The 25,430-nt window shown below is 52.6% G+C and overlaps 1 protein-coding gene across 5 annotated transcripts in view; it reads left to right on the top strand.

Moving 5' to 3' along the window:
• Positions 1-14,405, top strand: part of PACSIN2 (protein kinase C and casein kinase substrate in neurons 2) — a 139,861-nt gene extending 125,456 nt beyond the window's left edge. For 4 of the 5 annotated variants that reach the window (XM_033405196.2, XM_049694553.1, XM_049694551.1 and 1 more), the window contains exons 6-11: positions 54-229; positions 2,281-2,401; positions 5,661-5,782; positions 7,800-7,922; positions 8,365-8,561; positions 12,616-14,405. In XM_033405196.2, coding sequence (XP_033261087.2) covers positions 54-229; positions 2,281-2,401; positions 5,661-5,782; positions 7,800-7,922; positions 8,365-8,561; positions 12,616-12,728 — 852 coding nt within the window. In that variant the 3' untranslated portion in view covers positions 12,729-14,405. The remainder of the gene's footprint in view (positions 1-53; positions 230-2,280; positions 2,402-5,660; positions 5,783-7,799; positions 7,923-8,364; positions 8,562-12,615) is intronic. The other variant, XM_033405197.2, reaches the window with a different exon arrangement.
• The last annotated feature ends 11,025 nt before the right edge of the window (positions 14,406-25,430 follow it).

Genomic DNA, 25,430 nt, shown 5'->3' with positions numbered 1-25,430 from the left:
AGTGGGCTGAGTGGAAGTTAGTCTTCAACTCGTGTGCCTGGACTTTCTCGTAGACCAAAGAGAAGTACGAGAAATCCCTGAAGGAGCTGGGCCAGGGCACACCGCAGTACATGGAGGGCATGGAGCAGGTGTTTGAGCAGTGCCAGCAGTTTGAGGAGAAGCGCCTGCGCTTCTTCCGGGAAGTTCTGCTGGAGGTTCAGAAGCACCTAGACCTGTCGAACGTGGCCAGGTAAGTGTCCCTTAGCTGAAAAGCACATCCCAGGGAAGTCAGTGGAAAGTTGCTTTGGAATAAAGATCGGTTGCTGCTCTCCAGCCTTGGGGTGGCAGTGCTTGTCAGAAGGTCTTAAGTTCCCCTGTCCAGGGAGGGCCCTTTGGCCAAGCCTGCCTGTGGCCATGCAGTGTCCTGCTGCCTGGGACAACTGCTCCCTGGCCTGAGTCGGATGGCCTCCTGCCACTCTCTGCCAGCTCTGGGTGCAGTCCTCTGCTTCTGGGCAGGAAGGGAGGGCCGCGGCTTGGACCCACCACAGTTGCACGTTTGAAATCAACCCGGGAGCAAGTCGAGCAGTTCCGGGGCTGGCACACCCTGCCCCCGGGATGGCCTTTCTTTGAGGACCTTTACGAGGTCTTTTCAATCCAGAGCAGCTGGCTGCCAGCTTGTTCCTTGACTTCCAGTGGTTCTGGGCCTCAGGCAGCACAGACCCTCAGAGACTCGGTTCTGAAAGGAGACGTGGAGGCTGTGATATTCCTTCCATACTTTCCTTGTCTTTGGTCCCATGACACCTTCGTCAGGGCAGAGGCCTGTGCTAACCCTGGACCTAGACTTCTGTCATCCACATAGCAGAGCCATTTAGAAATGATTCACAAGTTAAAGCTTGTCGTGAATAGGAAATTACATTCCTTTTGTCTCCTTCTAATAGGAAAAACATCAAAAGCAACAGTTATTCAGCTCCTCTGCCAACAACTAATGGATCCTTATGAGTGTCTGTGAAGGAGGGGCATTATTCCCCATCTTGCTGATGAGGGAGCAGGCTGGTGTGGTTAAGGGACTTGCCCAAGGCTGCACCGCTGGCTGGGGCAGGGCTGGGGCTGCCAGGCTCTTCTGCGGGTGGAGTAACTCCCATCGTGTGAGGGCTTGTCGTCGGTTGATGTGCCTTGCTTCCCTTAGTCCTCCAAGCCACCCTGGGGAGGAGATGGTGTAGTAGTGTTCTAGGGCTGCCATAATGAAATACCCAAACCTGGGCAGCCTACAACAACAGAAATTTCTTCTCTTGCGCTTCTGCAATCAAGGTGTCAGCGGGGCCTCACTCCCTCTGATGGCTCTGCTGTAGGGGAGGACTCTTCCTTGCCTCTTCCAGCTTTTGGTGTTTGGGGTCAATCCTTGGCCTTCCTTGACTTGTAGACAAGACACATCACTCCAGTCACATGGCCGTCTTCTGTGTCTTCACATTGTCTTCCCTCTGTCTCTGTACCCAAATTTCCCCCTTTTTATAAAAAGGTGGTTTTTTAATTTACAGATTACCTCTGTAAAGATCCTATTTCCCAATAAGGTCCCATTCCGTGGTACCGGGGCCTAGGACTCCAACATTATCTTTTTTGGAAGACACAGTTTACCCCATAACAGGTGGTATTAGGCACACTCAGCGGAGGAAGACACTGAGGCCAGGCCCAGAGAGGGTAACTGACTTGCTAGCCATACAGCCTAGAAGTGAAAACACCAGGACCCGCAGTGGTCATACTCCTATCTGACATGGTCAGCTTCCTAGGGAGGCGAGCTGCTCTGAGCGGTCAAGCAGAAGCAGGAGTCCCCCCAGGTGGCTCGTGGGGTGTGCAGCCACCACAGCACTGGCCAATCTTCGTTTACTGTTTTTGCACAGCTGAGTGTAAACCTTCCTGCTTTTTTGAAGGGATGAGGGGGAGCTTTCTGACACTGAATTCTGGACCTGGTTAAATGGGACCACACAGATTGGTGGCCCATGTGGCCCAGATGCCAGCACCTTTTGTATTATCTGACACAGAGCAAAGCCAGGTTGTTGCCACCTGGTTTGATTTGTCAGAAGCTGAAGCTATGGCTTCCACGCCATGGTTGTTGTTTGTCCGATTCTGTGTGCATCACGGCCAGATGACCGTCCAGCTGAGCCAGGGCAAGGGTCTGATCTGCCCTGTGAAGTCGACTCTCGTGCGGCTGCAGACCATGGCGCCAGCTCTAGGCAGGCCCTGGGCGAGGCTGAGGGCTGGCCTTCCCGTCCTTCGAAAAGAGTCACGCTTCTGTCTCTGATTTAGCTACAAAAACATTTACCGAGACCTGGAGCAGAGCATCAAAGTTGCCGACGCGGTGGAGGACCTGAGGTGGTTCAGAGCCAACCACGGGCCAGGCATGTCCATGAACTGGCCACAGTTTGAGGTAAGAGGAGGCTCTACCTGTGACCTGTTGGCCTGGGAGGGGCCTAGGCTCACAGGGTCGAGTCATACACCGTTCTTTCTCCATCCAACTCAGAGCTGGCCTGTGCCCTGTTTATGTGGCAGCCTTTACACATGGCAACCCTAGAAACCAAGTGGATGTTTAATGTTCTGGGGGCTTCAGGATTACCAAAGGGCCTTCTGAATCCCTGGTGAAGATGCAATTATGTTCTTTGTAATTGAGAACTTTGATGGTCACTTGTTGACCATCTGGCATTCCCTTCGTGGTGAGTCCCAGGAGTTGCAGGAGTTACAGTTCCCTGCTCAACCCTGCGAGATGGCCAGGGAAGGAGTGGCCACAGTGCATTCCAGGCCTGGTGGGCCAAGAGCACCAGCTTAGCAGCCTCTGGTCCAGGACAAGAGGGGAGCATGGTCTCAGTGTGTAGCTGTTTTTACCCTTCACATGAGGGCTTTTCCTTATCTTCTTATATAAATTCAACCAACTTTGGTGTAGGATTAACTTTCTTCTTTTCCCATTTTCATGGGTCCAAACTGTCCAGTATCTTTACATGCAAAATTCAAGGGTCTGGGGATCTCAAGGCTCTTCCAGCCCTAGAATTGGGTCCCCAGGCCCCACCTGGCCTCCTGTTGATAGCAGAGAAGGCAGTGGCCACAAGTCCCACCACCCTGTTCTCTGAGGGAAAGGATTCTCCCCACCTCGTGGCGAAGCAGGGGCTGGGAAGGGCCCCACAGTGCCATGGCTGCTGCCTCCCCTGGGGAGGATGCTGGAGGCAGCCCCCTCTGCCTTGGGCTCCAACCACCTGGCCCCACTGACTCGGTAGCGGCTGGAGTCCAGGCTGCACTCAGATCCTGCCTCAGCACTTACTAGCTGTGGGATGCTGAGCAAGTCATCTGCCCTTTTTGTGACTCAGTTTTCCCATGTGTAAAACAGGGATGACAACAGCCCCGATCTTCTTGGAGGCTGGAGGTTCAGTGACCTGGTCCATACTGGGTATTGCCCCTGGGCCCACCACACAGAAGCTTGTTTGGCCCCGTCCCAGCCTATAGTTTTTTCAGTCCGCATCCCTGTGCCTCTGTTTTCTGGAGTTTCTCAAGAAAGCTTCTCCAGATGACAGTGTGGGTCCCTGGAGCTGAGCATTCCCCCTGCACTGCCTTTAGGACACCGGCTCCCAACAGGGACCAAGAGCAGAGGCCCAGGGCCTTCCCAGGTGGAAGTGGACCTAGAGGAGACAGCACAGCCCGACTTCTCCTCCCCCTAGTGATGGCACACGGGCAAGAAGCGAGTTGGTGATGGGACTTGTGCACACACCTGGATTCTCCTCTGCGGGGAGTGTTTGCTGCTCTCAGGAGAGGCTCAGGAAACCCTCTGTGACATGTACCCCCTCCAACCCCCAGGTCCCTTAGGGTTGTTCGTCCCTACCCAGAGAACAGAATGGTCTGGAAAGGAAGACTTGACAGGCAGTCTTGCTGGGGTGGGTGTCCTGGCCAGAGCCCATGGTGGCCCTTCTCTCTGTGGGTCCCACGGGCCGGGAACCCATGCCTGCATGTGTTGCATGCTTGCAGCTCTTACAGGATCATGCTTCCTTTCTCTAATGAAATTATTTGTTTTTATTTTCCATGCCACAAGGATGAAGTAAGTTCCTACTTTATGGCTAACTTATTGAATTCCAAACCTCTTGCAGTGTGTGTTCAGCCCAGGTGTGTCTGTGTGTGGCATCTGCAGCCTGATTCTGACAGGTTAAAGAACCGTGGCCACAGTGTAGCCCAGGCTGTTTTGTTGTCCAAGTTAATAGCGGACCCTTCCCTTCAGAGTTGGCCTGGTGTTGATCACATCGGCCCTTGGAAGCCACCCCATTAGGACGGATTTATATTTCAAAAGGTCCTATTTGCAGGGCAGAAATAGAGACACAGACGTAGAGAACAAACATATGGACACCAAGGGGGGAAAGTGGGGGGCGGGTGGTGGTGGTGGTGGTGGTGGTATGAATTGGGAGATTGGGATTGACATATATACACTAATATGTATAAAATAGATGACTAATAAGAACCTGCTGTGTAAAAAATAAATAAAATTCAAAAAACATTTTTTAAAAAGGTCACTATGGGGATTCTGAGTTCCAGTTGAGTTCTCAGTCAGCTTATTTCAGTTAAGAAAATAATTAACAAATAAATAGGTGACTTAAGTTTGGGGTTGAGGGCCTAGGTCTGCCACCAACTCTGCATGGGCAAGTCACTTTTCTTTGTGGGCGTTGGTTTCCTCATCTGACAAATTGGCAGGTTAGACTTGAATGTTTCTAAGGTGGCTTCTAGCCTTGAAATTCCATAACTACACATGAGCAAAGCTCATGACTCAAAGCACAGCTCAAAGTCATCCCAAATATTAATTCAGATAAAGTTGTTGGATAATGGGTAGAAATGGGGCAGGGGGAAGAGTTCATTAAATGTGTACACACACATGCTTTTCTCCCAGTGTTTTCAGTGCAGTTGATAAAAGCCTGTTCACATGCTGGAAAAATAGTGAACCTCTGGGGAGGTAAACACTGCTTTGCTTTGTTAGCTAGCCCCCAGCACGCTGCTCAGATGGGGGAGGACGTTCTGGGCAGGGAAGGGCACTGCTCCTTGGAGACTTGAGTGGCTGGGTTGCCCCTGCAGTGATGCGGGAGCTCCCCTGGGCCCCTGATTTTGTTTGCACCCAGGGCCCATTTCCCACACTGCAGGCTTGCTCAGGCCCCCATGCCCAGCTCTCTTGCCCTGCTGACGGTTCAGGGCACGGATGAGAGAGTCTTCAGCACTGAATGCCAAGCCCCTCGGAGGGTGGGCTCTGTCTCCTTTGGAAGCGCGAGGAAACCTGGCGAGGCCTCTGGCTGCTGCTGCGGGCCTGAGGGGGTCCGGAAGCTGAGTGCCACAGGGACAGGGGTTGGATGGGGAGGCTCCCTGGGACTGGAATGCAGGATCCCCGAGTGTCGGCTCCAGTCTTCTTATCATCCATCCGTCCCTGCAGGCTGGGCCTGGTGCTGACCTCCAGGCCCCCTGAGGAGTCCACACTTTGCACAGTGAGGAGGGGTCAGTGGTAGGTGTCATGAGCCCGGGGTCTGCTGGGTAACAAGGGAGAGCAGAGGCAGCAAGGGTAGATGCCACTAACTGTGCGGGGCAGGCCACTGGCTCACTGGCCGGTGTTTTAGACTGATGTGGCCTCAAACAAATGAAATTCCTGATTTCTCTCCCTCGGTACCGTTGCTCAGGAGTGGTCTGCAGACCTGAATCGGACTCTCAGCCGGAGAGAGAAGAAGAAGACTGCTGATGGTGTGACCCTGACGGGCATCAACCAGACCGGGGACCAGGCTCTGCAGAACAAGCCCAGCAGGTGGGCACTGCATGGGCTGGGACGCCCCCACCTGGAACACCGGGAGACTCCCCAATGGGGCCTCGCAGGGAGCCCCAGGGCCATCTTTCCAGACACTCCCGGGCTGCCTGCCCTCTGCTGGGCAGTGGCCCAAGGTCATCTCTGGAGAGAATCATCAGTCCACCTGGTGCCAGAGCTGCAGAAAGATCCAGAGGGGGAGCCTTTGCCCAAATGAGGGGAAGAACTTATGTTAGGTGCTGGTCATTATGTGTCCCCAGTGATGCACACGGGCAGGTGGAGGTCACTGTCGGTGGGGTCCTTCAAGAGGGTTCAGGTGTCCTGGCCAGGTTTGTACTTACTTCCCGTGCCGTATGCAGGTGCCTGATTCGGGGGTGGGGCATCGTCAAGTGCCCCCTTTTTCAAATTACCTCTTTGCTGAGAGCACTGGTTATTTCTGACCTCATTGTTTGCTAAAACTGAGTTTGGATCAAAGAGGTGGCACTGAGGTCCTTTAGAACCTCCTGGAAAGTGTGTGCCAGGTGAGGCCACAGAGTTCCCAGCAGATAGTGTTGCTGTCCTCTGCAGAGCTGAGGCTGCCCTGCAGGCCCTGGGCCCAGAGGCCTCCACGGCATGCTGGGTGATAACACACCTCAGGCTCGTGGCTTCCTAGGAAGAGTCAGCGCAGGTTCCGCAGGCCTTTCTGTAGCCCTGGGCACTGAAGCCCCCGCCCAGTCTCCCTGGGCTGACATGGCCACTTGTCATTCAGCTGCTGTGCCACCATCTGGGCAGGTGGGCCTGATTAAGTGACTGCAGCAGTGAGCACCGTGCCAGGGGTCAGGCCAGCACCTGTGTGACTGTGGGCGGGGTGGGGCGGCCTAGGCTGGCCAGGGCTGCTGCACAAATTCAGCTGCCCAGCACCAACCCCCTTTCAGGTCAGCTGGAGAAAGGTGCCGAAGAGGGAGGAGGGCCTGGTGGTCTTAGACATGTGGCCCGGATGTAGGCAGCAGGCAGGCATAGGCCCAGTGCCTCTTGCCTGGCCTGAAACCAGTGAGGCAGTTGCCGGCCACTTGGGGTCACTCTGGTGGCATTTGAAGCATTTCCTTGCCTACCCTCCCCCTCTCTGACTGAGCCATCCCCCCAGCACTTTGTGGGCCCGCTCCGTGCCGCCCTGGCTTGGGAGGTGGTGCTGGCATGGGGAGCCCTGCCCTGCAGCTCAGTGGTGCGGTTCTTCAGCTCAGAGTTCTACAGTGGGGTGCGTGGGCTCTCGGGGGCCTGTCTTATCTCTACCGTCTTGTTCTACGCTCTGCATTTCATCACCTGGCTGTCAGCACTCAGGCCAGGCTGGGGTCAAATTTCTCTCTGGTCCCCTCTGGGCCTGGCACACAGTAGGCAGTTGATACAGTTAAGGAGATGGATTTTCCCTCTCTGGAGCACAAAAGGGGTCCTTTCTTCCCAGAAAGGGCTATTCAGCAGGCTTTGCTTCCGATTTTGGAAGTTGCAGACCCAGAAGAACCAGGGCGGAGGCTGTTGGGCCCTTTTGTAGTCAGAAGGAGAGGGTACGCTGCTCTGTGGGGTCTGGAGAGCTCCGGGAGCCTCCCTCCTGCTCTCGGCAGGGCTCTGAGCCTCCCCGGCTGTCACCCTCGCCAGGCTGAGCCCCACAGGCTGGTGGCTGCCAACTCTCAGCAGAGAGCCAGGTGGGGCGGACTATGGAGAGAACCCCTGAGCCCAGAAGCACTTTGCTCCAGCGAAAGCCTGTGCCCACCTCAGGGCTCCTGTTCAGGATAGACTGTGTTCAGACACAAGGAGGGCAAAGGGAAACCTTGTTCTCTCTTAGACACTTAAAGCGCAATTAACAGCCAAAGCGTTGCCAAGTGTTTTGCTAAAACAGGCTTTCTGCGCAAACAACATATTCCTCCTATTTGACGGGGAGCCGATTTGTCCCTTCAAACCCTGGCCCTGTGATCCTGCAGCTGGGAGCACCCGGGACCTTGGGGGCCACCGAGTTGGGGTCCCCTGAAAGCTCTCTCTCTCCCCGTAGCGACTTTAGTGTCCCGAGCAACAGCGCACGGTCAGCGCAGTCACTGTCCAGCTACAACCCCTTCGAGGACGAGGACGACACGGGGAGCACCGTCAGTGAGAAGGAGGACATTAAGGCCAAAAAGTTGGTGAACAAACGTTTCCCTCTGGTTTCCACCTCGCTCCTTTGTCTCTCCTCTCTGTCCAGGGTCTCACCCCCTCGGCACTCAAAGCAATGCATGAGGCCTGCAGGAGGTGGCCCGGCTGCCAGCTGGTGGACGGTCTCTGGCTTCTCGATCTCTTAGGGAGGGAGGCACCAATTAACAAGCTGTGGTTGCTTTTTCTCTGCCCTCTGTTAACCCATGTCAAGGTCCCAGCACACCAGCACAGGAAGATGGGCATGCCGGGCGGCCCCGCAGGGAGCCTGTCCACGCAGGGCTGCTGAGGGGGCTGTGATCCTGCAGAAGGGGTCCCAGCCCAGCCCCAGGGCTCCCTCGGCTGCCTGGGCGGGGACCAAGGCTCCAGGCAGGGCTTCAGGCCTCTGCCAACCCCATGCTCAGGGCCCTTGGGTCAACCCTTTCTTGCAGTGTGAGCAGCTACGAGAAGACCCAGAGCTACCCCACGGACTGGTCAGACGATGAGTCTAACAACCCGTTCTCCTCCACGGACGCCAACGGGGACTCAAATCCATTTGACGAGGACACACCCTCGGGGACGGAAGTGCGGGTCCGGGCCCTTTACGACTACGAAGGGCAGGAGCACGATGAGCTGAGCTTCAAGGCTGGTAGGTGGCCCTCCCGGCTGGCATCTGGGGCGAGTGCTTCCAGCCTGCTGGGGGAGGTTGTTGTTTTTTAAGTCTGCTAAAATTTCCTGCTAGTTTCATTTGTGTGTTCGCCAATCCACCCCCCATTTTAAAAGTAGCAGATGGGGCTTCCCTGGTGGCGCGGTGGTTGAGAATCCGCCTGCCAATGCAGGGGACAAGGGTTCAAGCCCTGGTCCGGGAAGATCCCACATGTTGTGGAGCAACTAAGCCCGTGCGCCACAACTACAGAAGCCTGCTTGCCTAGAGTCCATGCTCCGCAACAAGAGAAGCCACCGCAATGAGAAGCCCACACACCGCAATGAAGAGTAGCCCCCACTCTCCGCAGCTAGAGAAAGCACGCACGCAGCAAGGAAGACCCAATGCAGCCAAAAATAAATAAATAATTAAAATAAATAAATTTAAAAAAAAAAGGTAGCAGATGCTCAACACCAAAGCTTAGAAGACAGCGAGGTGCCCATGTGCCTTTGCCCAAGATGCTGCCTCAGCAGGGCTAAGGCCTGTGCACAGGAGATGCTGATCACCAGGCTCTCTGGAAGCAGCTGCCCTATGGGTCCCCAAGGGAAGCCTTTCTCCAGAGGCCCACAGCTGGCAGAGGAGCCCAGACCCCAGAATAGCAGGCAGCATGTCCGTGGGGCTGCAGAGCCTCATCTTGGGGCAGTGCTTTTCACACTCTTCCTGCAGCCATGCTGTGTGCACACCTACCACCAACACACCTTTGCTGCCAGTAGCTGAAACCCCGGTTTTATAGACCAGTCTGGATCCTGATTGTATGAGCTCTGTGGGTGGAGATTTTCTATCCTGTCCTTTTTTTTTTTTTAATGCTGGTTGTAGTTCACCGAATGGGTTGCAGCCCTCCAGTTGAAGAGCACTACCTTAGCGCCTGTCCAGAGACGCTTGATCGGCCTGTGCCAAGTGGGCCCAAAGGGAGCCAAGTTCCTTCCTTCTGCCTTGGCCCTCCTCAAAGCCAGCCCAAATTCAGCATCCATCCCTCCAGGGCAGGGGCTGTGCTGGGCCCTGACTCAACCAGCACAGGCTAAAGTGTGCCCTCCATGCTCCATCTCTGGGACGGACCCTCACTTCTGACCCCACCCCACACCGGCTGGGGCTGTGTCCGGAAGCCCTTCTCTCTGCACTCAGCAGGCCGGCCAGCTCTCCCCAGACACTCGACCCCAGGGTTGGTCATTGGGTGCCTCTGGCTGGTTGTAGAACGTTCTTTTCTTTTTTTTTTTTTTTTAATTTATTTAATTTATTTATTTTTGGCTGCGCTGGGTCTTCGTTGCTGTGCGCAGGCTTTCTCTAGTTTTGGTGAGCCAGGGCTACTCTTCATTGTGGTGCACAGGCTTCTCATTGCAGTGGCTTCTCTTGTTGCGGAGGACGGGCTCTAGGTGCGTGGGCTTCAGTAGTTGTGGCACTTGGGCTCAGTAGTTGTGGCTTGCGGGCTTAGTTGCTCCACGGCATGTGGGATCTTCCCAGACCAGGGCTCGAATCCATGTCCCCTGCATTGGCAGGCGGATTCTTAACCACTGCACCACCAGGGAAGCCCTGGATGTAGAAAGTTCTTACGTGTCTTTTTTTTTTTTTTTTTTCTGTACGCGGGCCTCTCACTGTTGTGGCCTCTCCCGTTGTGTAGCACAGGCTCCGGACGCACAGGCTTAGCGGCCATGGCTCATGGGCCTAGACGCTCCGCGGCATGTGGTATCTTCCGGACCGGGGCACGAACCCGTGTCCCCTGCATCAGCAGGCAGACTCTCAACCACGGTGCCACCAGGGAAGCCCCTCTTACGTGTCTTTAAACACCTTTGTTGAGTTTTCTTTTCTTTTCTTTTTTTTTGGTGGGGTGGGGGGGTGTGCCTTGAAACTTGCGGGATCTTAGTTCCCTGATCAGGGATCGAACCCACACCCCCTGTAGTGGAAGGGTAGAGTCCCAACCCCTGGACCGCCAGGGAATTACCTCGAGTTTTCTGACATCTTTGGTTGGGGTTGTTTCCCCCCTGCTTTGTTTGTTGATTGATTGATTTTTAATTTCTCATTCTTTCTAAATCTTTCTTTTTCTCATTTGGCCCCACTGTAGAGCTTGTGGGATTTTAGTTCCCTGACCAGGGATTGAACCTGGTCCCCGGCAGTGAAAGCGCCAAGTCCTAACCACTGGACTGCCAGGGAATTCCCTCTAAATTTTACCTATTGGATTAGTCAGCAGTTTTATAGATTTAAAATGTTTCCTTCTGTTCCCAGTGAATTACCAAAAGCAAACTGAAATGAATGTTTCTAGTCACTGGTTTACATTTCCACAACTTGGAAGGTTCCTCTTAGTTTCGTCTGTTTTCTGTGTTATTTTTCTTTTCCCCGACGTGACATTAGTTCCCGGCCCATACTGCTTCCTCGGTCTTAAGCACGCTCTGGCCGCTCTCCACTTCTCTGGGCCTTGGGAGCCTGCAGAGTCTTCACTTGGTGCACTTTTCACCACGTGACAGCATAATAGAGCTGGTGCCCCGTCGGCTCTGGGCAGCCTCGCTCATCAGGGCCTGATGGGAGAAACACCAGTCGTCAGTGTCGCCCCTGCCAGGGGCCCACGGGGGCACCTGGGGGTGGGCGAAGATGAGGTTTACCACTCAGCACGCCACACCTCGGCCCCCTGCATTCGCTCCTGATGTTGCCAAGCCAGACTTGCATGAGCACGGGTGCTGACAGAAGCGGGTCAGGTGCACAGCAGCGGGCAGAGCCATCTCGCTCATGGGAGTAATGGCAGCCCCCGTTTACCGAATGCTCGCTACGTGGACCCAGGGCCCTTTTGTGTTTTAACACTTAGTCCTCACAGTGCCCCCCCACCCTTCCCCCGGTCCACAGATGAGGCAGCTAGCTCCAGGGATGGGGCCTTGGCCAGGTCTCCCAGCAGCCCAGGTATTGGCCCCCCAGGCATCTGGATCAGTATTGCTGCTACACAAAATAAGGAGTCAGGGAAATGTTGCTAAACAAGGCTTAATTGCCTGAGGGAAAAAAATGCAACTGACCCTGAAAAATGGACCAAAATGCCAACAGGAAATACAAAGCTGCAAAGTGACCAATAAGGACAGGCCTCAGCTGGCCTGTCTTCTGCCAGTCCCCACAGCCATCTCTGCAGGGTGGTCACCGGCCAGAGCTCCTTCCTGTCCCCTGGTCTGGGCTGCTCTGTCTGTCCTGAACAGGAAAATGCCACGCCTGGACCTCCCTCCACCTCAGCCCTGACCACACCTTTGGTCCTTGTCCCCTGGCCTGTCTCCTTGAGGAACCAGGGCTCCATCTGTCCCTCTCTCGTGTCTGTATCTCCTTCACCACCCAGGGCCTTGGTGTGATGTAGAGGTTCCTTCATGCTTGAACAAACAAAAGATAAATCAAACTGCACTAACACAGAGCCATGGGGAGATTCCAGAACCGTGCCGACACTCTCAGTGTTGGGAGGGGTTGATTTCCTTAAGTCAGAGGACAAATGTTCTGAGCTAGCTGCTGGGGATAGAATAATGGGTCCCCAACGCTCCCACAGCCTGCAGTCTAGACACACATTAAATGAAGGCACCAAGACCACGGCAACGAGTGCTGGAGGAGATACAAGAAGATCAGGCGGGCCAGGGCCCAGGGGAAGGAAGGATGGCAGTACAGGGCTGTGAGGGAGGTGGCACAGACCCTGTGAAAGGATTCCTCTGACCTGGCCTGGGACAGTCAGGGAGGCAAAAGTCCTGCAGCGTTTAATTCTGCAGTCTCTGTGGGAGCCCCGCTGGCAACTGAGAACAGCTTGCTTTAGGATCACTGTGTGAAAGACCTGGGTCTTTAGATCTCTCAGAGGCCCCCATGGCTAAACGCGAAACCTCAGATGCAACTTGATAGAGAAAGAGCCAGGCCCTCGGGCCACGTTGCCCCCAGGAGAATGCCTGCCCCTCCCACCCAAGTTAGGGACCCTCTGTGGGCCCAGGGTGGGGGCTAAAACATGAGGGTGATTCTCTGACCCTGTGGTCACCAAGACCGCTTCCTTTCTGTCTTGCAGGGGATGAGCTGACCAAGATAGAGGATGAGGATGAGCAGGGCTGGTGCAAGGGACGGTTGGACAACGGACAGGTTGGCCTGTACCCAGCGAATTACGTCGAGGCGATCCAGTGACGGGCTGGTGGGCTGGCTGGCGGAGGGGTGGAGGTGGAGGTCCCAGGGGCTCTGTTCGCCATTGGCCCCGGGCTCTGGTGCCTCCAGCCAGCTGTGTGGGCATCCACTCCTTTTCCTGCAAAAGATGATGGTTCCATTGCTCTTGGCTTCATGGTGTCTCTTGAAGGCAGACAAGGTGGTCCTTTTACCTGGGACTCGGCACCCTTTCCACAGTGCAAATGGAGAGATCTGAGCACAGGAATATGCAGTACAACAGAAATCGCCGGGACCCTCCCCTGCCCCCGCTCCCCCACTCGCTGTGTGTTGGCTTATCATGGATCTGTATATTCTTGACCTTGTCTTTCCTCCTCTCCTCCAAGTCCATGGTAATGGTGGGTTACACTGATTCTGGTTCCACTGATTACTTTCTCTGACGAGTCCCATCACCTGCAACTTAGATGAACAAACTTACATGCCATTTTCTGAGGGAGGACTTTGAGGTTTTTAATTTAAAGGCTGTGTACAGTTACTTTTTTATATACATGTTCTTCCATTCATTTATACTTAAATTATGGCATAGATGGATGTACACCAGTCTTAAGGAAATATCTCTATTTCCATGTCGTACTGTTAATCAACCATGCCACTGCCTGGGGCAAGCTGCGAGAGCCAGTAGCTCATTTGGACAGACAATGTTTGAGACAAGAGATTGCAGTAGAAAGATGGGAACACATGGCTGGATTCCTGTTGTGAATGCTGTCCACATTTGGGGCATCCAAATGTGACTTTCGCAAATAACCTTATGTAGAACTCTCTAAAGTCACCATATTTAAAAACTGTTTTCACTCTGTGCTTAAAACTTCACTCATGCAAATTAACAATTTTATCAGTGATTTGAAAGGTTAAAAAATAAGAAGACTAACTTTTCAAGTGAATGCATCTATAGTTAAGATGCTTTATGTTAGACTGTCATGTCTTGGTGTATATCTGTATATATTATTTGATATTCAGAGAATCTAAAGAGCTCGTCTACTGTGTTAATGAGATTTAACAGCTTTTGACAGTGGGTTTAATTTGTAAACTGCTTAAAGACCGTGGCATTTGGGCACAGGCCTGGCTGGTCAGCTGAGACCCTCCGGGCTCGGGCCCTGGGCCTCTCTGAAGTGGAGCCTGCTGTAGGGAAGTCTGTCCTCACTGGCTAGCTGTGGGTCCAACTTCTAACTAGCCTTAGTCCTTTCTGTAGCAGAACACTGTACAAACCTCCCGTGTCTTTCCAGCAGTTGAAGATTTCACTGTCATCTGTATTCCTCGTGAGCAAACAAAAGCTGGGTCTCACCCCCCTAGCACAAGGGTCTCTTCTCAGTATCCTTAGTCATCAGGGAGCAGGCGTGCTGGGGCCGGAAGCTACACTGTAATCATGGGGCAGGGGAGGGAGGGATAACCTTTATTTTGTGTAACTCAGACATTGGAGAAGTGGCTGCTGCCATCACAAGCTATGCATTTTATTCAATGTTTCCAGTGAGCTTGATGTCTTGCTTGGAAAATGGATGTGTGTCTGTCTGTCATGAACACTTACCAGCAGAAATCCTCATTCCTTTGCTACAGATGTACCAAAAATTGTCACGTCTTTTCAGTTTAGGTGTTTCTTTAAACGCATAGTATTTTAGGAAAAAAATCAATAAACAGTTGATCTCGTGAGTATGACAGTCTCTGTGCTGTGCGTGTGCCTCATGCTCTCATCAGCTGGTGGACGTGTCTTCACTGGCATTTATGCACCAGCTCTGGAGCCAGGCAAGATCCCAGGTACAAGACCACTGCCCAGGGGGCCGTGTCCCTGTCCCACTGCCCCTGCCAAGCTAGAGGTTGGGGAGTTGAGGCACCGGAGCCCCTTGCAGTTCTTCTCTCCCCCAAACCTGCCGCTGTGTGGCCTAGGCTCCCCCTGTGTGGGCAGCAGGCTGGCGCCTCCCTACCCACTCCCCAAGGCCCAAATAGCAGGACCAGCCCAGAGACCACTCATCACCCGAGCTTCCCTGAACGTATTTCCTGAGCACCCACTGTGCACTGAGCCCTCTCTACTTATCTGCAAAGAACATGCCATCTCCAAACACGCTGTGAGTGAGATGAGTCTCCCCGTTTCCATTTTACAGAGAAAGAAGCAGAGGCTCCAAGAGCCAGGCTCACCCCAGGAGTCCCCGCTGGCCTGTGGCACCGAGTAAGATCCCTGAAGAGCCCTCCACCCTCACCCTCGGGGTGACCGGAGTCGGAAAGAGGCCAGGGCAAGGCGGGAAAGGAGAGGTGTGAGGGCTGCTGGACTCACTGACGTCGGTCAGGCTGCCAGAGAAGCGCCCCATCTGGGCACCAGGCCCTCACAGGGGTGCAGGAGTGAGGGGGTAGCCGCCACGGCAGGTTAACTTTGCCAGCTCATTAAGGGCCAAGGATGAATCTGTCATCTGCCACCTGGTCTGATGGTGATGGGGCCCCCGCTCTCCACTTCTGAGGAGAAGCTGGAGCCCATCGCAGCTGCCCGCTGCCCAGGGCAGTCACCAGCTTCTGCCTCGCCAGCCCCAGGCTCCTCCGAGAGACAAGCTGGGCCAGAGCAGAAGGGAGGGGTCAGAGCAGGCACCCAGTCCCGTCTCCTGAGCTGGGCCTGCTGGGCTTTTGGTGAGCTCGTGTACTGTGATGCCAGCGCATGGGGGAGGCTGGAGTCACCCCACTTTGCAGAAGACACAGAAGGTCTGGAAATTCAAGTCCAGTGACTTGCCCAAGGTCCTGTGACCGAACCGTGATTCAAACCCACATCTGCAGGACTCTCGAGGGCAAGCCCGTCCTCGCTTTCTCCACTGGCGGATAAAGAACAAGGTGGGTAAGCAGGAGGAACCCTCAAAAGTCAGGCCGAAACAGCCGCTGCTCGGCGAGGCCCTTTTCTCAGCTTCCTGTATCCTCAGAGCTCCTGCGAGGAAGCCTGAAGGGCCCACACTGCCCACCTATCCTCTCCTGGCCCGGCCCTCGGGGTGAGCCTGTAAGCCTTAACTCGCTCCTGGGCCTCATCTTCTCAGGCAAGTGTGATACCTGCCTCCCGGGTGGGGGTTAGGATAAAGGGGTGAAAGGCCACAGGTGCTCGGGAGATGATAACTTTTGCCATGATTATGCGTGACACCTCACCCTCCTGGTCCCCGGTCAGGACCCTCTGGCATCCTTGGCTGCCCCTCCCATGCCCTCCATGCTGGGCCACTGAGCCCTCTTTGCCTCTCTGTCCTTCCCCACCCCCATAGCCACTGCCTGGGCCAAGCTGCCCCTTCTCCCCCTGGATCACTGCTGCATCCACACCACCCGCAGGGGTCCCCAGGGCTCTCAGCAGCCCACCCCACTTCCCTCAGCGGGGGTGGAGTACTTCCTCCTCTCCAAGCCCCCCAGTAATGACCAGAGGGCAAGTGACCTATGGCCTAGTGACCTGGGCAGGGATCTGATGCCACAGTATGAGCTAAAACACTGGGTCTTCTGGAGTCCCTGCACATGGAGGACAGGGCTGGCCTCGGTGTCCCAGGCTTCCCTGCAGGGCCCTTACCCACCTAAACACAGGCAGGCCAGTCCCCTTGCCCGGCCTGGCCTTCTCTGGGTGGCCTGTGGATCTGGGCTGTGCCAATGCCTCAAGTCCTAGGGGGCAGGCTTGGGGGGCCGCTTGCCATCCATGGGATAGGGGTGTGGGAAGCTGAGGGGCCCCTCCTTGTTCCTGGGGAAACTGAGGCCAAGTGAGGGTCAGGAGTGATGTGCCTGTGGCCACAGAGCAAGTGGCTGGAGTAGCTGAGCCAGGTCTGACCCCGAATAGCCCCTCCTGGCAGGCAGTTGCCTCCCTCCCTCCCTATTTTCTGTTCCTGGGTTGTATTCATTCATCAAGCAGTTCTTGAGCACCTACTGTGTGCAAGACTCGGTGGTGCCAGGACAGACATGAGGAAGGGCCCATGTTTGCCTTCAGGGGACTCCAGAGATCAGGGAGAGACGGAGTCACTGTGATAACTGGCCGCAGTGGCCGGAGATGAGGGGGCAGGATGGTCTCCTGAGTGTGCGTGGTGGATTCTGGAGGTCAGCCTACAAGTCTCAGGAAATTTGGACAAACAGGGCCTCCCAACCCAGCTCCAAGACCCTAAGGGGTGGGCACTATGGGGTCCTTGAGCTGTTTCCCCCACTTCCAGCGGGAAGTGTCCCCGCCTGGGTAGAGGTCAGGCTGGGCTGTGGGCAGCCTGGGGGGACCTCCACCCCTGTGGGCCCTGAAGCCCAAGCAGGTGCCTGAGCCTCTCTGAGCTGGGTGTCCAGAAGCGGGAGAACTTGCCAGGTCGGGGCCCTGCTCTCAAGGTGTCCTGGAAACTGCCTCTCATCCCCCCCCACCCCTTCTCACAGCCCCAGCTCTCTCCAGGGTGGCAGCTGCCCTCTCTGCGCCTCTCTGCACCCCTGCCCAGACACCGGCAGGAGGTGTGTGCCCCTTTCCGGGCCTTAGTTTTCCCTTAGACGGGCCCGCAGTGACCTCCAGGCTGGACCTCTGTGGTCTCTGGAGGGAGCGAGCAGAAGGGCCGAGCCACAGCGCCTCAATGGACAGACCTGGGCCCCCCTGGTGGAGAGGCCTGGGCCCTCCTGGTGGAGAGGCCTGGGCCCCCCTGGTGGAGAGGCCTGGGCCCGGCATAGAAGCAGCTCTGCTGCCCGGGGAAGGACAGACCCAGGTTGAGGTATGAGACTCATGCCCCACCAGGCAGGGCCACTGCCAAGCACAGGGTCAGAGGAGCCAGGCTGACCCTGGCACTCTTGGGGGACAGGCAGCTTCTCAGCCTGCTGTTTCCAACCAGCCTTGGGCTAAACATGTATCAGCTACATGCCAGCCCCTGTGCTGAGCACCTTTCCCTGCAAAGGATCATAGAAATCTCCTCACGATGTATGAGCACCATTTTATAGATGAGGAAACAAACGAGAGAGCTTGAGTGACTTACATCGGGCCACACAGCAAGTCAGGGTAGAGGTGGGGTTTGAACTCCGATGCCCAACTCCAGACAGCAGATGCTGTTGTCTAAACTGCTGGTTCTCAAACATCTAGAGGGCTTGTTACAACCCAGCTTGCTGGGCCACATTCCCGAGTTTCTGAGTCACCAGGTTGGGGGGTGAGGCCCAGGGCTTGCACATCTAACAAGTCCCCAGCTGACGCTGACCCAGGACCACCCTCTGAGCAAGTCAGAGCTGCCCCAAATACCAGCAATTCCGTGTCCTCCTGGATTTGTTCATATAACCAGCAGATGCTCCTAACCCAGCTCTGGGGACCCAGAGACTGATCAACCACAGTCTGGGCTGAGGAGGTGGGCACGCTAAGGACAAAGAGAGCCCAGGGAGCAAGGGACACAGGCCAATGTGACCTCCCATCCCTGGCAAGGGGCAGGGAGGGTTAGGAGGCAGCCACGTAGTAGAGGGAGAGCTGCCTCATGAGGGTCGGATGGGCACCTTGTTGTGAAAATGGTCTCACCCCCAAACACCATCCTAACTCAAGCCAGTAATAACCAAAGTATGCAGACCCCAGATGGAGACTCCGGACCCTCCCCAGCCAGAGGCTGGGCGTGAATGCTTCCTCCAAGCCATATATTCATCCATCTCTGAAACTGTACAGAAGAGGTCTGGGTTTTCCACACCAAAACCTGACAAAATATTTTTTTCTTCTCTGAAAATTAATGAGTCTTACAAAGGTGTAAAAACGAAGCCAGTGGTTAAGAGCATGGACTGTGAGGTCATATTCTCTGCACTCAAACTTGGCTCCAATTGTGGGGCCTCACTTAGCTATGTTACCTTGAGCAAAATACTTAATTTCTCTGAGGCTTGGTTTGCTCATCTATAAAATGGCAATGATAGTAAACATTTGTATTTCACTCTGAGCCAGACCCTGCTCTAAACTCTTTAACATTTATTAATATTTAACAAAGCAGCCCTATGAACTAGGTAAATATTATTATTCCTATTTCTATAGGTAAGGAACCTGAGGCACAGAGAGGTTAGGTAAGTTGCCCAAGGTACCATACAGCCAAGCTAGCTAGGTTCAGACGTGGGTAGTGCAGTGCAGTCCCTGCCCACTAGGCTGTGCTGTTGGACAACGAGGTCGCCTGCCTCAGAGGGCGAGGATGTGCCTGCCCCCAGTGGCGCTCATTAACATACCTACCAGAATGGGAGTTACCGCATTTCCGAGACGAGCGCCTGCCTCAGTGCCACTACGGGCACATCTTCTTGCTTAAACAGCAAGCTCCTTGGTGCAGACACTGCACCTTAATCTTCTCTCTCGCCCCAGTGCTTTGGAGCGAAATTGAAAAGAAAAAATGAAATCAATTTTGGGCCACCCAGTAAAACTCAGATTGGACTCTTTTAGACCTCTTCAAATCCTCTGTGGAAAAGACTAGGAAATGAAGGAAGGAAGGAACAGATGAACAAATGAACTGCATAAATAACATCACTGTCTGAGGAAAGGATAAGTAACACCGGCCGTCAGCGGGCTAAAGCCCTGACGTGCAGCATGGCAACCGAAGGCCACAGAAACCCGAGTGCCTGGCCAAGAGGTCTGAGAACAAACAGCCCCGAGCCGGATGGCATTTGATCAACAAGGTGAAACTGACTGCAAGCGAACTGTGTGCAGCTCATTGGCCACTTCCTGGTCAAGATTAGCCAGGCTGCTCCTGCCCCTCTATAATAGTTTTCAAATAACAATGTTAATGACCACTCAGTAGTTGTAAAAGGAACAAAGGTTCAGGTGAAAACTTGGAAACTAAGCAAAAGTATTCAGAAAAACATTAAAGTCCCAACATCCAGAGGTAATACTGCTGACATTCTGGTGCATTTTTTCTAGTCTCTTTTCTATACATACACATGTGCCCATGTTTCATTGTCCTTATCATTAATGTGTGTGTTTTTTACAAAACTGGGATCATACTCTAAACGTAGTTTGGTACCCTGCTTCATTCTCTTAATATTTGATCATGAGCATTTTCTCCTGTCTCTAAATATGCTTCCACTAAAAATGTTTAATGACATTCCATGTGTGAGAAGTCTTATATTGCTGAGCACGTCTTTGTTTCCCATCTTTTTTTATTTTTTAAGGTATAATTTACATACAGTAAAATGCACCCTGTTTAGTGTATAATTTGACAAATGCACATACGTCATGTAACCACCACCACAAACAAGATAGAGAACTGTCCCCTCACTCTCCAGATTTCTGCCTGGTCCTCTGTAATCAACCCCTCCTTGTATTTCCAGCCCCTGGAAACCACTGATCGGCCTTTTCCAGAATGTCATGTGAATGGAATCATACAATATGTAGCTTTTTGAAATTGTCTTATCTTTCACTTCACATAATTCGTCTGAGATCCATCCACGTGGTTTCACGGATTAGTTTGTTACTACTTATTGTGGGTAGTTTACATGGAATGCATTTACCATGGTTTGTTAGTCCAAGTGAAGGATATTTGGGTTGTTTCTAGTTTTTGATTACAAATAAATGTGTTATAAACATACAAGTACAGGTTTTGTGTCAACATAATTTTTCATTTCACTATCCAATTATTTTTTATAATATTGTAATGTTGCAAATGTCACAGTAATGAGAATTCTAAATCTTTTATCCCATTAAAGGCGGTAATGGCATCAGCTTAAATTTCTTTTTTTTTTTTTAAATAAATTTATTGATTTTATTTTTAGCTGAGTTGGGTCTTTGTTGCTGTGCGCGGGCTTTCTCTAGTTGTGGCGAGTGGGGGCTACTCTTCGTTGCAGTACACGGGCTTCTTGTCACAATGGCTTCTCTTGTTGTGGAGCACAGGCTCTAGGCCTGCGGGCTTCAGTAGTTGTGGCTCATGGGCTCTAGAGCACAGGCTCAATAGTTGTGGCGCACGGGCTTAGTTGCTCTGTGGCACATGGGATCTTCCCGGACCAGGGCTCAAATTCGTGTCCCCTGCATTGGCAGGCGGATTCTTAACCACTGCGCCACCAGGGAAGTCCTAAATTTCTACTTTTAAAAGATCAATCAAGGGGCTTCCCTGGTGGTGCAGTGGTTAAGAATCCGCCTGCCAATGCAGGGGACACAGGTTCGAGCCCTGGTCCAGGAAGATCCCACGTGCCGCGGAACAACTAAGCCCGTGCGCCACAACTACTGAGCCTACTCTCTAGAGCCTATGAGCCACAACTATGAGCCCACGTGCCACAACTACTGAAGCCCACGCACCTAAAGTCCATGCTCTGCAGCAAGAGAAGCCACCGCAATGAGAAGCCTGCGCACCACAATGAAGAGTAGCCCCCACTTGCCACAACTAGAGAAAGCCTGCGTGCAGCAATGAAGACCCAACCCAGCCAAAAATAAATAAATAAAATAAATAAATTGATTAAAAAAAAATCAATCAAGGTGAATTCCCTGGCAGCCCAGGAGCTAGGACTCCATGCTTCCACACAGGGGGCACGGGTTCGATCCCTGGTCAGGGAACTAAGATCCCGCAAGCCACACAGCGCAGCCAAATAAACGGGGGCGGAGAGGGCATTTGTGAATTTCCAGAAGTGTAAAACCAAGCAGGACTCCGCAGGGCCCTCCTGGGTACAAAAGCCCCTCTGTGTCCCCTGTCTCTAGTTTGTGAAAAACGGCTTTAGTCTCCCAGAACTTCCCTGAGTTCCAAAGACCAGACTTAAGCAGCTACTAATCAAGGAAGTGAGGAAATGTAGAAACAAAGGAAAAGCAGTCAAGAAACTAGTTCATCGATAGAGCAGAGTCCTGGTTCATCCTCATAAAAACTGTCAGAACAATCTGATGCATCTTTGAGTTGTTCTGCAGAAACTAAGACCCCATGCAGGTGGAGGTTGTTGACTACATGCTGACCCCAAGCACATTGACCCCAGACTGGTTGGAACCAGAAGGTTCCTGAAATATCACCCTGTTAACTCACCACCAACCAATCAGAAGAAAGCCCACGAGCTGAAACCCTCACCCCAATGTTGCCTTTAAAACCCATTCCCTGAAAACCATCGAGGAGTTTGGATCTTGGAGCATGAGCTGCCCATTCTCCTTGCTTGGTGCCTGCAATAAACAATGTGCTTTCCTTCACCACAACCCAGTGTCAGTAAACTGGCTTTGTTGTGCCGCGGGCAAGCAGACCCAAGTTCAGTTTGGTAACAAGTGCACTGCCTGAGCATATACGGATTGGTGGAAATCAGATAAGACTGGGAATTCCATGGTGGCCCAGTGGGTAAGACTCCGCGCTCCCAATGCAGATCCCTGGTCGGGGAACTAGATCCCGCATGTATGCCACAACTAAGAAGCCCGCATGCTGCAACTAAAAGATCCTGCAGGCCGCAACTAAAGATCCCACGTGCTGCAACTAAGACCCAGCACAGCCAAAATAAATAAATTAATTAGTTTTTTAAAAAAAGCAGATAAGGTTGCTCATGATTCCATGAGCTCATTTTCAAAAGTATCTGACCTGTACAGAAATGGCATGTCTGAGATAGTGTTCACTTCGTAAGTTGCCTGCCATTCCAGTTCTACAAGGATCAAGCCAATAGCTACTGCAGTCACCCACTGACAGTGTACCTGAGGGGAATTCAGGATGGTGAAAAACAGGAATCATTCTGTCCTTTGGATACTGGCCCTGAGATAGTTAAGATACACAACTAAGGAAAAATTTCAGTAACCCCAGATTCTTGTTATCTTCCCATTCAGAGAAAAGCACTAAAATCACTAACTTGAGATGTCTGTTTTTGTGATTCCCAGTAATCTTTTGACGTTCAACTACATGTTTTTTTCCAGCCCCCCTCCCCAATTCATATATATCCTGGCTCCTCCCTCACCTCTTTGGAACAGTACATCAAGGCTATCTGAAAGGCTGTCTCCTGGGTTAGAGTCCTCAGGAAGACACTGAATAAATTCAGCTCACAGCTCTTACATTGTGTGTGTGTGTGTTGTTGTTTTTTTAAGTCAGCAATTTGTTTTCTTTTCAGCACTAACTAAAGTCCACCAGGGCAAGGATGAGATCTGTGCTTATTCTAACTTTGTGATTCATCATATGACTATGTAAGCATGTCTGGTTTTTCCTAGAGTGGCACTTGGCTTTCAGCAAGCTCCTGTCCGACTGGATGGACTAAATAAACTAAATATTGTCTCGCTTGGCCAGAGCCACACCAGGATATCCCCATAAGACACAGATGGCAAGGACAGTACCCAGAGGGCGACGTGGGCCTGCCTGTTGGCTGGGCCCTTCTTTCGAAGCTCTTCTGTGTTCTATTATGCTCAGATCTGAAGCAATGAATTTCTGCCTACCCTCCTTTGAGAGCAAGAGGATTTCCTATCCTCTTCAGGATTTGGTATTACTAGATTTTGCTTCTACTCCTGGCAGCAATGGATCTTTGCTTGTAGCCTGAGGGAGAGTGAATTTCCTGCTTCTGCTTTCTAAGAGAGAAGGGAAGCGGGTGGGGTTTTGTGCCCACCCCCCAAAAGTTGGGTGCCTGCCCTACCAAGGGGTTTCTCTCTGATGTCAGAGATCTCTGTCTCCATCTTTCTCATGAAGAAAGATTTCTGATGGAGGTTTATGGAAAAGAGCTTGTGAATGAATGTAAACTCTTCTTGTTTCTGAGGCTTCTAGCTATTCCAAATTGACATGCTAGCCCATGCTTGGCCTCTAAGAATTCATTAAAATTTTAACTGATTTCCTCTTGCCCACTTGTATGGCAGCCACCTCTTTCCCCTGTGCTTTGCCAAAGGTGAAAGAGCTCTTTGTTCCAAGTGTGTTTGGAGAGGCTAGGCTCTCTTTGGAATTCAGTTTACTTGGTTGCTTTGCTCTCAGCTCTCTGATGGGCTCAAGAGAAGTTATGGTTTTAAAGGTTATCCAGCCTTTTCTCATTATTATGTTAGGAGTGACGTTCTTTGCAGCTTTCTACATTCTAAGCCCATTCCACGCATACTTACTGATTGCATACTATGTGCCAGGCTTTGTTCTAGGTGCTGGGGATAGAGAGATAGATATAGATATATATATATATATATATCTATATATCTATAGAGAGATAGATGCAATACATCTGATCTCAAAAAGTTTATATTCAGCTGAGGGGAGTATTACACATTATGGCCTTAGGTGATAATAAGTTCTATGAAGAACGCTTAAGCAGATGATAGAAAAGAGAAAGATGGGTGTACAAATGGTATTTGTTTTTGGGTGTGTGTGTCCCCTTATGCCCCAACTAGTGTAGATACTGTCTACACTTCATTGCACTTTTTTTCTTCTTCTCAGGGATCTCTATACTGGAGACTGGAGTAGACAATATCCTGAATCTGATATATAACTTGGTAAGAAGATTTCAACTCCAAATAGTAAATGGGACCATCATTCCCATTCCCATCAGAAAGCACAGGACTCATAAACATGCCAGGTATTCTGTGTAGGGTCAAACCCGTACCTAGGGACACAAAGTACAGGGGTATGTGTATATATATTTATTTATTTATTTATATAATTTTTTTTTTTTTCCCCAGTACGCGGGCCTCTCACTGCTGTGGCCTCTCCCGCTGCGGAGCACAGGCTCCGGACGCGCAGGCTCAGCGGCCATGGCTCACGGGCCCAGCCGCTCCGCGGCATGTGGGATCTCCCCGGACCGGGGCAGGAACCTGTGTCCCCTGCATCAGCAGGTAGGCTCTCAACCACTGCGCCACCAGGGAAGCCCGGTATGTATATACTTTGACTCAGTACAAGGCAGAACTTTCAGTCACAGCTGAAACTTACTGTAAAAGTAACTTACTGTTCTGGAAGGTAATACATTTCCCTTCCTTGGAATAGTTCCAACCCTGCAAGCTTCCAACTTCCCTGAGGGCATCTAACCAGACAGGTTGAAAGACCACTGCCAAAGCCTTTCCCAGGGCTTCACTGGGAAGCTGCTCTCCTGTACTGCTCAGCACTGATTCCGCATCTCTCACCCCACTGCACAGAGGAGCAAACCCAGCTTTAGAGACGTGATCTGACCAAGGTCACAGAGCTGGGAAGGAGCTGGCTGGAGTGAGCTTGGAGCCAAGGTGTTGCATTTGACTCCAAAACCTGTTATCCTTCTCCTGACCCGCGGAACCTCAGGTGACACCTAGTGGCTCCACACCCACTAAGGCAAAACAGGCACCGTTCTCCAAGCGTTTAAACCCTCCAGCTAGTAATGTCAGCCGAAGGGTAGGAAAGGGCCAGCTTCTTTTCTTGTCTATATTCATCTGATTTGACTGAGCGCCTTTTGCCTCAGGAGAACTGCTGACTCTCTCACTGACATAACTCAAACTGATCCTTTTCGCCATAGGACGCCTCCCACCAGGGCTCAGGCGACTAGCGAAAATCCGGCTCCTGGACTGAGTCCTCGGGTGTGGGGAGCCGGCAGGGAGGCCCTTGCCCCGCAAGTTTCCTCCTTTGCCACTTGGAGTGACAGGTTCTGCCGCTCTCACGGGGAGGAGGTGAGAGGACCTTGGCTGAGGAAGCAGTCCGTCAGCCGAAGCGGCGGTGGCTCGACCAGCCGTGCGCGCAGGTACAAACCCAACCCGGACCGAGCTTCGCCACTTACTGCCGGGAGTGGAGGCCCGGCGAAGACCTGGAGGAAGCGCGCGAGCCTCCTGCGTAGGAACCGGGGCGGGGCCTGAGTGGGAGGAGCCAGTGGCACTGTTAAGCGAGGGCCACTGAGGAGAGTGGCGCGTGCGCTCCGGCA

The sequence above is a fragment of the Orcinus orca genome, chromosome 11, assembly GCF_937001465.1.
Source record: "Orcinus orca chromosome 11, mOrcOrc1.1, whole genome shotgun sequence".
Taxonomy (NCBI): Eukaryota; Metazoa; Chordata; class Mammalia; order Artiodactyla; family Delphinidae; genus Orcinus; species Orcinus orca.
The sequence above is the reverse complement of the archived record's forward strand: the minus strand, read 5'-3'. Positions and strand labels throughout refer to the sequence as shown.